Source organism: Dreissena polymorpha, chromosome 2, assembly GCF_020536995.1.
Source record: "Dreissena polymorpha isolate Duluth1 chromosome 2, UMN_Dpol_1.0, whole genome shotgun sequence".
Taxonomy (NCBI): domain Eukaryota; kingdom Metazoa; phylum Mollusca; class Bivalvia; order Myida; family Dreissenidae; genus Dreissena; species Dreissena polymorpha.
Window position 1 is genome coordinate 110,909,760 of NC_068356.1, and position 12,659 is coordinate 110,922,418.

At 35.2% G+C, this 12,659-nt stretch overlaps 1 protein-coding gene across 1 annotated transcript; it reads right to left on the reverse strand.

The window, feature by feature from the left end:
• Window positions 1–272: 272 nt before the first annotated feature.
• LOC127869986 (meprin A subunit alpha-like) lies at window positions 273–12,058 on the reverse strand (the record flags this gene model as incomplete). Its single annotated transcript, XM_052412646.1, has 8 exons — window positions 273–415; window positions 1,209–1,459; window positions 5,622–5,759; window positions 6,526–6,734; window positions 7,652–7,739; window positions 8,974–9,029; window positions 10,917–11,118; window positions 11,977–12,058. Coding segments are annotated over 8 exons (1,110 nt in total), but the record flags the coding sequence as incomplete, so codon positions are not given.
• Between the last annotated feature and the right edge of the window lie 601 nt (window positions 12,059–12,659).

The following is a 12,659-nucleotide window of genomic DNA, read 5'->3' on the forward strand; positions in this document are numbered from 1 at the left end:
ACACTCAAAGTAATTATTTGTTAAATCAAACTTAGCAAAGAATATCTGATCTGAATTTTACAAATTAAAACAAGGGGTTGACAACTTCCAAAAAGTCATCACTTATCTCTCTTTTCTATTTATCAACCGTGTATTGGAAGCATTGGTATTTTAAATATAACTGTGTATTAATGAACAATTTGTATTTGTGGAGTCATGACCCATGACCAAATCTAACGAAAGCCCATCCGAGCACATCATGGCCCGGTGAGCTGAACCACAAAAAACAAGAGTTGTGTGTATCATGTTTATTCGACTCAGTGAGTACATTGGGATACGGTCAGTCACGTGACTAGCAGTTTCCGGGATGGATGGTGATGTCATCGATGGCGATATCGCCCAGTTGGCTACTGGTGGTGTGCCCCTCAAACTCGAACTGTAACGATAATTTTTAAGAATAAAAGCCTAATCTACATAATAGTCTTGCCCCTAAATGGGAATTAACAGCTCACTGAATCAAAATCGATATACCATTAACCCATTTATGCCTAGCGCCTAGAAAAAAGGCCTTGGCAAACAGCGTAGACCCAGATGCGGCGTCTCATCAGGGTCTGCGCTGTTTGCTTAAAGGAATTTCTGTAAGAAATATTCTAAATATAGAAATAAACATACTAGAAATCCCAAATTTTGGAAATACATTATTCCAATTTAGAAGAATGGGAGAGTCCACTAGGCATAAATGGGTTAAATATCTAATACTTTTTGCCATATCCATTATTTGAATTATAATTTTTTTACTGAACCGTTTCCTTTGAATCTGTGTATTGACATTCGCTGATAAGGACTGCAGCGAATGAACGGGAATATAATACGATGGATTTTGGAATGGAGCGGTGGGAATATAATTTAAAAAGAGGGTTTAAACAGGGCCTTAGCAAATCGCATTTAAAATTGAAATGACTACCTAAAGCTACAATTAAAGATGCAGTCATGTAATGCTAAGAATTTTTGCCGTCATTTTTGACACTGCAACGTTTTTCGCTCGATTAAAAGCGGCAAAATCTGGCTATACAATGTTGACTTACTAAATTAATATATTTAATTGTTATGTGTATATAAAATACACCAGAAGTCGGAATGGATCGCGCGTCGACGAGGTAACAAGGGAGTACTGCGCAAAAATGACAACAACAAGCGAGTGCCATATAAAACAAATAAACATAACATACGTTGAAATAACCGGTAGTATGCACTTTGGCGTTCAACCGGATGTGAGCCCACAAGGTTCCATGTTCACCACTCCAGCTCTGCAAGTGAATAATCTGATTCCCGGCCTTGACGTTGAGGTACAGGGAACCAATTCCAGAGCCGTGCATATGAGCGTAAAAGTCAACGCAGTAGTCACCGCCCGGATACAGCTTCGAGTCGAGGCGGGCAACCTTATTGGCGTGTCCGGTTGCCTCCAAGTACAAGTAGTAGTCTGTAAAGATATAACACAAACTTTGGTTTAACACCAATAGACTGATATGGGAATGTTCTTGACATGTCAAAACAAAACAAATCTGAGGGAACAATTACACATTCAATAGAAGCGAATTCCACATCAGGAAATTGTGTTTTAATGAAACATAATTTGTAAAATACCATTTATACTTCGCGCAATGTTATATATCTTATTACATGTAAAAATAATAATAAACAATACGTTGGACAAACTAATCAGAATGTTTCCCGCAGAATGAATAGTCATTGATATCAGAAATTTTTCAATAAATCCTATTTCACATGTTGCTACACATTTTGGATCTACCCACAATGATTGCACTTTATCAAATTTCTCCTTTGTACCTATTGATGTTGTTCAAAACAATCTAGACCGTTTATGTAAAGAAACATATTGGATACACAAATTAAAAACAATGATTCCTAACGGTCTCAATAATAAACTGCTGTATGACATATAGAACATAAACATATTTTACATATACATTTGATGTTTGTCTATTACTATGTTTTTTTATGAATTATGTTATTACTAATAGACTGTTGTATCAGCAATGATCCATCTTTGTATTATGTATTATGTAATATTATGTACTATATATTTTTCCGCCAAACGACCTTACGTTATTGTATGACGTTGACGTCACTTCCTTTGTATTTGTTTATAATAATGTACTACTGATGAAGGCTACGACCGAAACATGTTTAGTACCAGAAACATTTAAATAAACAGTGACGTGTTTGTACGATTTATTTAATTTTATTAAAATACCAGTTCTTGTACGAGAAAGTTGTTGGTGTGTAAGCATTCACTTTTGATGTTTGTTTGATGCACAGTCCGGAATAATTTTAATAAATTCTCATCCGGAATATGTTTTCTTAAACACCACATTAAACAATTATAAGTCACATTTGTATGTATTGGAAACGAGGTCAACCTCTGCTTGAAAAGAAACAAGGCTCTCTTTTTTATTACATGTAAACATTTACAAAATGAAAAAAAAACTTGAATATTTTCTTTTCAATGTGATATCATCTCCTAAAATGGTTAAAACACTAATTCATTCACGAGCGCGGTCCATTTAATCAATTAGCAGTAAAGGCAATTGTGTAATTCATGTTCAACCCTTAAAATGACCCACTTCAGTCTCAATGGAACGCACACCTTTGAAGCACCGAGAGTTGAGTATGTAGCGCCGTTAAATGTCGCATCGCCGTTATATGTCGCAGGTTACGAGATTTGTCGCAACGTTGACGATAAATGTCGCAAAACAATTAATGTCGCAAATCCTACCGACGATATATGTCGCAACTTTAACGATAAATGTCGCAAAAATTTCAACTGCCGATAAATGTCGCAACATTAACGATAAATGTCACACACCTTTGTAAGTCATGTTAAAATGAAAAGTTGAAGTAAAAATGACTCAAACTTTCAGGTTAGATCTAGATTAACATACGAGGTTCTTTGAGCCGATTTCCACCAGAATGATCAGTTTTTAGTTAGTATTGTCCGAAATGGTCAGTTGTGGTCAGTATTGTCCATAATTGTCAGCTGCGGTGAAGATCGACCGAAGCGGTCATATTTATTCATTTTCGACCCAAAACGTTAAGCTGTAGTCAAAAATGACAAAATCCTTGTTTTAAATTGGTCGGAAATCGGAAAAGCGAGGGGCCCGTAAGTTTTTGCTTTGGGGTTAAGGCCGATTCGACAAGTTTGGTTATATAAGGTCAGTCTGACAGGAACCGTCTGGGTAGAACAACATGTGAATGCCACGGTATTTCTGCTGGAGACTGACAGCTTTGCCATCTTTGAATCAGCGATAGAAGGCGAATATTCTTGGATAGAATCATCGATCCAGGATCACACCGGGACCTCTGGTCCCAACCTCTGTGCTCAGCTCTTTGGGTAATTATGGGGCCGGCAAAGGAAAATGCCTTTCTATGAAAACTGCCAGGAATTACGGGTTCTCTTCTTAAGGTAGCGCACCCCTAATGATTTCCCGCGATTTATTTTACGATCATCGCCGATCTTCAATGATCGGTTATTTCCGAGAGATGCATTTTATTTTTTTCAAACTTCGAATTTTGATATATGTTTACGTAATTCCTTTAGAATACATTATTTTCACAATAAATATTGACTTTGATCCAAATATCATCTGAAAAATACGATTTCGCGATTTCTTCAAAAATCGACAAGCCTGTTAACCTGTTTACTTATGGATATCTAATTTAAGCTTGCACTACTGTGATGTTGTCATGGCCGAGTGGTAAAGGCACTGTATTAGATAACTTTTGGGATCTTCCCGCGCAGGTTCGAATCCTGCCGACATCGCTTACTTTTTTGCGACGCGTTTTATTTCTTTTCTAACGTAATTTGATTTAATATAGCATATAACTATGTTTATTGTTAAATATGTTAAAATTTTGATGCACATCCTTCAATTTTTAAAATTAAAACAACGTTATGGCTAAATTGGGTGATTTACTGCTGAAAATACGAATGATGCATGTTGCATTTTTATTTTTATTTCAAAAAGTAAACGGTAAATCTGTCCATTTCTAGGTATTTTTGCTGTATATAGTGTTTCTATTAAAACAAAGTTTAAAATACAACTTAAATGATAGTATTTTGAATTTTATAAACTTCGTTTTTAACCGACCCAATTTTTACATAGATAAAAATTTGTAAAAAATAAATGTCTGTAAAAAATGGTATGAAACGAGAACTCGTGTCAGATTATATATATATATATATATATATATATATATAATATATATATATATATTTATTTATTTAAAGTAAATGCGGCCATTTTTGTGATTGGTTAGTTTAAAGGAGTACGAGTTCAAATTCCATTTATATTTATTTATTTAAAGTAAATGCGGCCATTTTCGTGATTGGTTAGTTTAAAGGAGTACGAGTTCAAATTCCAAAAGGATCGGGAATCTAATAAAACAAAATTACTGTGTACGGAGGATGATATTTGACACTGTTACTATCCAACAACTTTTATATTCATGAAAGTAAAGGAAATAACTAACAAAAGGCTAAGTTCACTGATAAACGAGGATGAGGTATTTTTCACTAGATTGATACTCTGCAGCGAGCCAGTGAATCGGCGACATAGAATACCGCTGCCTATATGTTAAGCATTAATTGAAGGAAACGATATTGAAAAAATAAAAAGAACATATTATTCTTCAGTCAGTTCATCAGTATGCCAGTACAAACTCCGGCATATGCCAGTTCGTCTGCAAAATAGTAATACATAAACTAAGATAATGATACATGTACTACAGTCATGTAACTAACATACAATATTCAAAACAATTTTATCGTAATTTGTGTTGCTGTAATAATGTTACAGTTTTATCACATCTCACAACATTTGGCCAATCTAACAGCAGTCCATTTAGCACTGGGAAATCAACAACTGGCTACTCGAGCCAAGAATTATAAGAATTGATTGGGTCAATATTTACCACAACTGACCATTTCGGACAATACTGACCGCAACTGACAATTATGGAAAATACTGATCACAATTAACCATTTCGGACAATACTAACTAAAAACTGACCATTCTGGTGGAAGTCGGCTCAAAGAACCTCGTCGGGTATTCTAAATATAACCTTAAAGTGTTAATCATTTTACTTCAAGTTTTCGTTTTTAACATGACTTACAAAGGTGTGCGACATTTATCGTTAATGTTGGGACATATATCGGCGGTTGAAATTTTTGCGACATTTATCGTTAAAGTTGCGACATATATCGTCAGTAGGATTTGTGACATTTATCGTTCCTTGCGACATTTATCGTCAACGTTGCGACAAATCTCGTAGCCTGCGACATATAACGGCGATGCGACATTTAACGGCGCTACAGAGTAGTTTCAAATATTATAGCTCAATGCTCAAATAGAAATAAGATATAAAAGTAACTTGTAATCGATGCGATGAGCAAAGCGTACCCGTGTAATTAGGCGTATTAACTTGGGAGGCGGAAAACGACAACGAGCGAACCCAACCCTAACCCTAACCCGACCCCTAACCCTAACCCTTTTTTGGGGTTATCACCCCCTGACCATGCCTCGATCGTTGTAGTTTTCCGCCTCCCTAATAACTTCGCTTACGTGAGGTAGAGCCGGTGTAGTCGGTTGTTGGGCCGGTGTTAGCCGAAGGCGTTGAGCCATGGTAACGTGTCCAGTCCATGGTGTCGGAGTGCGAATTAGTCCACGTGCAGAGACCAGTTTCGAAGGTGCAAACGTCAGCTTCGGAATTAATGAATGTCATTAACGATTATGTACAATTAACATTTACAGAATATCACATGACCAGCTTCACTTCTTTGATACATTTAAGTAGGGTCGCATTTCGTCTGATGCATGTGTCGAAGAGAGTACGTATGGTTGAGATAAACCTTGGCATGTTTCGTTACATGATGCCATTTTCAACCAACATTATGCCCTTTTGATCAAACATGATGCCAATTCACTCAACCAAATGTATAAGTTACAGAACCAAAAGCTAACATGACTTAACCATATCATATTATGACTCCATTTGATGCCAGTTTGACCCAACGCAATGTCATATTCACCCAAAATAACGCCAATATAACTCGACGTAATGCCAACTAACAAAGCAAAACAGATCTCCTAACAAAAGAAGGTTTTGTCAAGGGTTGTGGAACAGTATGGTAGTAAAATCACAGTATTTTTGAATTTTCGAACGAAACCGTTGTAAGCACGTAACTTTTTTTTATCAATTTGACTTTTCATCCATTAGGCTGAACGATATTCATGTGTTGAAATAAGCTTGTAAAGATATTACAAAAACATTCTTGTTTAATCTCCGACCTTTTTATGATATTGTTATTTGTATTTGTTTTTAACAACTCCGTTTTATTTGTCACGTTTAAAGTATTTCTATTAAATGCACTATTCGTTTTGCCTTGTCAATAAGCATGGAATGAATATAAAAATCAACGATGCTCATACGAATGTATGGTTTTTATTGATAAACGAAAACACTCACAGCCGGTGGGCGGGGCGGGGGTAGTCGTGGGAGGGGCGGTCACGAATGGGTCTGACGTGTGTCCATTAGGGTCTGCGGCAATACAGTCGTACAAAAGTTGGATCTCCTTAATGTCCGTAGGGCTCAGGGCTGTTCGCTGACCAATGGTCACTCCAGGCCGCTTGGGCTCGATGGTCATTTTATGTGGGTCAATTGCAAAGGCATAGGCGCTATAAGATAAAATACAAAATCAGCGGTAACTTAAATTGTTTCACGTTGACATATTATCTTTAAAACAAAATATAATACAATATCAACAATTTAAATGGATTCAAAAGTGTGCAATTTTCCTAAAGTTTAAACGTTTATTTTTAGAGAATAATCTGTTCGTACAAATGAGTTGTAATGTTTATTTTGTTTGTATGATGCGTAAGCAAAATAAAGCGTACAACATTATAAAATGCATTTACAATATCCGTTAACTTAACATCATTCGGAAAAGAGGAATGGTAATGTGTTTGATTTTTATTTATAATTGCGTGGCCAAGACGTAACAACCGGTTGCCATGCCTTAATAACTCGTAACCATAAGGCGCATATGTCACAGCATTTGTTTCCTTAAGATTGCACAATATTGAATGTTCTTATTTTTTTAGCTCATGAGTGAATAAAAGTCAACATCAAGATGTGTTGTAGCAAAAATTGTATTTCATAATGTTATGTCTAACGCGTTCACCGGAAAAAAAAACAGTTTATCGACTGACGTAAACAATGACCGTCAAAGCAGAAAAAAATTATTCTGTTAGAAAACCGTCTTTATATAGGAATTATACAGCATAATGAAATGGTGTTATATAGTATGGTTTGGTGCATTTTTTCGATATTATAAAGAATATGTATTCTATACATATGTGAATTGTGTTAATTAATAAATTTCCGAAGGATTAGCTTATCGAAAACGTTCCTCAAATGTCATGAAGGCTGTATCTATATGATCGTAAACGTATTGTTGTATTAATACTAGATTAAGAAAAAGACTAAATATATTTTTAGCTGTAACATGATTAGGGTTAAAATAACGGTGATTAGGGTTAAAATAACGGTAGTTAGTAAATACGAATGATTTGAACATTTACTCGCACCATACCTGTAGTGCATAATGCTGCCATAGTCATATGGTTGACCGAGCATATCGATGTAGCCCGTCGGGTACTTGTTGAAGTTTCCCTCGGTACCTGCGAATATATGGCAGTTAAATCTACTTAGTACATAGTATCAGCCGCTAAAATAATAAACAAATTTCACTGTCACCGCGCAAACGTTTGAAATATATATCTTGATTTTATCGACAAACATAAAAACAATATTGTAACAATCACATACCGCACTAGGTAATGTTAAAGATGCAGTCAAATGCAATTTATCGAAAGAGCAAATATTCAGCATTTCCGTTACATTTAACAACCAGATGAGTCGTGTTCTGACAAAACTTGGCATAATGCATGTGCGTAAAGTGTCACCCCAGATTAGCCTGTGCAGTACAACAGGCTAAACAGGGACGACGCTTTTCGCCTAAATTTGATTTTTGCTAAGAACAGACTTCATTAAATGAAAAATGTCATAAGCCTGTGCGGACCTGCTAATGTGGGACGACACTTTACGTACATGCATTATACCCAGTTTTCTCAGAACGCGACTCAAATTCTTTCTGTTCGTTGTCCGAGAGGATTGCGTAGAAAGATGACTAGATGACTATCGCTCCATTTGAATGTTATGGTTGTTGCTAGAACGTATGTCAGACTTTAACCCATTTATGCCTAATGGACTCTCCCATCCTTCTAAATTGGATCAATTTTAATTCCGAAAATTAGCGATGTCTAGTATATTTATTTCGATATTTAGAATATTTCTTACATAAATTATGTTATGCAAACAGCGTAGACTCAGATTAGACGCCGCATGATGCGGCGTCTCATATGGGTGTACGCTTTTTGTCAAGGCCCTTTTTCTATACGCTACGCATATAAATGGGTCAATTAGTGATTCAAATTAATCTATCTCTTTCTTTGTAAATGGATGGTTCAAAAGTCGATTGAATAAATGGCATTCTAATTTAAAAGATTCTTAATAAAGCATATTTCTTCTTTCGTTTATAACTTTTTCAATGTGAAGATGACAATAATTGCTAATACGCAACTTTTGCCAGTATTTTGTAGACCTCCTAAAGAGTTTCACTAACTTCATATTTGTTCTTGAATTACTTGCAAATTGGTGCTGAGGTTTTCTTATATAAAAATGACAACAAATATTGCTCAAACGACTAATATTGTGTAACTTGTTAGCAAATTATCTCGTCCAAAACAATATTTGGTTTTAATTTAAGAAGTAAATTGACTGTATTTTCTGACTACTAGTAAGAATGACTAACACCAGCTTTCTCACTAAATAAAGATAACATAACATATTAACCTTTCTGGATGTTTTTCCGGATGGACTGTGACGTAGTTGTCTCGGTCTGTCCTGCTCTGCTCGTGCCAAAAGCCGAGCGCGGTGAAGAAGTTCGTGCATGACGGTGCCCTTGCGCTCGCAACCGTTACCGATTGTCACGTCCGACTGACGTCCGATGTAGCCGACAGGCGTTATGGCAGCTAAAAAAACAAACGTAAGTTGAAACGTTTATAGTTTTGCATTACTTCTAGTCTAGTTTTTTTTTCTAAAAACGTTAAGCCCGTCAATAAGAAGTTGTTGTACAATTGTGTTGATTTTTCAAACAGTTTGTTGAAGTTATGGTTGTGATAGTTAAAAAATTTACGATACATTATGTAAAAATTTAATCCAATGAATATATTGCACAGCCCCACGTAAGTGAAATAGTAAATATGTATAATGGTAATTATAATATTGTTGCAGATTTTATAGCCGAAAAACTTTAGTAGTTGTTTGCGTTTGTTTTATAATCAAATGATTAACTTTTAATCTAAACTAAGTAAAACTTCTTAACTGTTGGTGACTATCTTACATAAATATGAGACTGCTCTCAACATACACATCTGCTCAATTAAAGTGATATTATGCGCATGTATAAGTGTCTATCGCAACCGTTGTTCATTTTTGGTGTTTTCACATCATATACACTTATTTTGTTAATGCAGAATCAACGTACTAAAACAATATCCCGGAAAGAGAAAAATAATGCATTTGAATATCAACCGTACTTTCGTTTTGACAACTGATGACAAAAATGTACTATGTGAATCTAAATTGAGTTTTAGTGCAGATTCGTTCATACAACACACGAACACTAACTCCGATCCTAATAAAAAGACAGTTCCGCTCGGCTTAGAGGACTAAACGGTCATGTAAAATATCGAATATAATATATATTATTTTTATAAACAAACTGGTAAAAGATGAGTTGCAGATAATTGGTCAGTTACCACATTTTAACTAACACTTTTGACCTGTTTATTCTTTTCAGCTCAATTCAACAGTGAAAAATGCCCATAATATCACTTAAAATGTATTTAATACCGAAGAAAATCAGTATGAAAGCAAAGCAAAGCAAATATAAAAAAAAACATAAGAAACGTTTTTAAATATAAATTTAAATCGGAGACACGGGATTTTGCGAACAATGACTGAGGCCCATTTTCATTTTGTCATGCCCTTTTAAAAGGTTTGGCCCGCTTCACTTCGAAAGTAATTTTTAAATTAATTGTCCAAATTTATTTGTATTTCTGATGCACTGCTACAATCCGATTAAAACTTCTACAATCAAAATTAAAACTGCTGTTTTCACTATATTGTTCAACTAATTGTTATATGTTTTACTTTTATATATTCTGTCTTTTAAAGGCTGTTGTGTCTCATTGTTTGACCATATATTCCCTGCCATAAATAACATACCACCTGGTTTAAGAAAGTTTTTGTGCTGCTGGTGCAGCTGAAGGTTCACGTTGTGAATATTTGCTAACCCCTTTGGCGAACATACCATTAGTATATAATTTTTAATAAGTTTTATTAAAATGTTGTCATACTTACGCATTCTTTAGGAACTGATGCAAATAGAATGCCATTAAAAATAATGAAACTGATAGTTTGCTTTGATAGTTAGGTTTAGCTTTGTGATGATCATGTGACAATATTATACGGGATAAGCCTACTTTCTGAGCCAAAAGGGGCGGTTATGTGGCGGAAAGGTTATGTGGCAGACTTGCACATGTTTTATACAGTTTCAACACTTGAAAGGGACACTCAAACATTAAATATCAATTAAATATCAAAATGTTCACATATTTTTACTAAAACCACATGATTTGCTCCGAAAACCTTTCTTGGTCAATTGTGATCTGTTTAATTCAATGTGTAAGAGATGATGTAGTGTAGAGCAAATACATCAAAGACCACCAAACTTTAAAGGGAACGTAGCCGATGAGATTATTAATTTAATGAGTGTAGGGGATTGCAAAATGAAGTACCCGTTTCCGGTGACGAACTTAACGTAGCCGGGTTCGCCAGCATGTGGCTTGAAGTGGATGCACGTCTTGCCGTTGACCTTGGTCTTCTCTTCAATCTCCGCCATAGCCTGTTTGAAGATGGTCTGAACAGTCGCGGCTGGGGGTTATAAAGAATCTTCGTTACATCCTTATTAAGAGGAATTCGGTTCATCTCATGAAAATCCTCATGGAAGACAAACATGTATCCTGAACGATAGCGGGTTAAAGTTAGTAATACTATTGGAAACATCTTTAATTTAATGACTTTGGGTAATATCCTGCAAACCCTCGTGAAAAATGCTTGCACTGCCTCTGCTGATGTTTAGAAAGAATTTTAGCTGATCCGTATCTAAAAGCTTTTAATTAATTCTTTCCTTACCCACATAACATGACTATAAACAATTCTTCTCCAACCCATATACCAGGCATACTGAAATCCTGTGTATTGGCCCATTACATCTATAACACCTTAGATTTCTCTCTACCCTTACCCCTAAATTAGGGGATGTGGTGCACATAACATGTTTTTGTACCTCGTTGTAACCATATTAGATATTGTGTAGGGATCTTTATAATTACTCACGCATATTTAATAAATGTACTTAGACATTGCTTAAACTTGGCGTTTTTGGCAATACCTTTCAATAATGTCTTGACAAAATGAGAATAAAATTGCTTAACATGTAAGTAGATAGGGTGTACTGGAGACAATATAAATGTCTACCCGATCGTCTGTCAGTAGAAATGAACTTCTACGATGAGGATACTCCTCCACACCAACACTTTCAAGGAAAACATTAACGTTCGTATGATAATGTGTTGCGCATGTGCCGTTTTTATTATGCTACGTTTAAATATTACGACATGAAGAGTCTTGGACATGGGAGGTATTCGCATCATTATCTCTTTATCGGCGTATTTTGTAAATACATGTATTTGACATGATTGATCGTGCGAGCTATTAAACATCACTTACGATATGTGGAGGAAATTTCGTACGGCACAATACCGTTGGCCCAACGTCTCCTGCGATCATTGATGGCGTTGCGGTGCTTAAAGAATTATAAAATATCTCTGGACTAGTTAAAGGTCCATTAAAAAATACAATGTGACAAAAATAAGAGTTGTAAAAGGTTGCTGTACAAAATGATGTTTGAGCCTCAGATGCTGTAACAGCTACATCTTCACATGAACATATTCGAATAAAACAGTTTATAGCATTAACATTTGAGTATTGCAAAATGATATAACAAGTATAATTAAATGATGTACATTTTAACTATGTGTGGTGTGCTTGATTGAAAACAGCAGAACTGATAGGGATTTGATTGCAATAAATGCAGTGAATAGTATTTAATGTATGCACGCATGTCTATTTGTTTTGGAGACAGATGTATTCTGTAATTTTATCTTCAAAATAAGGTTTATGTACAACGTATCTATATGTGTATGTATGCCATTCAAATTACGAGCAAGAATGTGTGTAGTCAGTTAAATATGACAAAAGTGTCATTACTTTAAATCATGTAAATATGCAATTGTTTATAAATCGAAAAGGAAATACTCATGTAACACCTCCAAATAATAGGACCCAATCGTGATTTACCAATGCTATATTTAAAATTGGCAGCTAATGACTGTGATAAGACAACACGAATT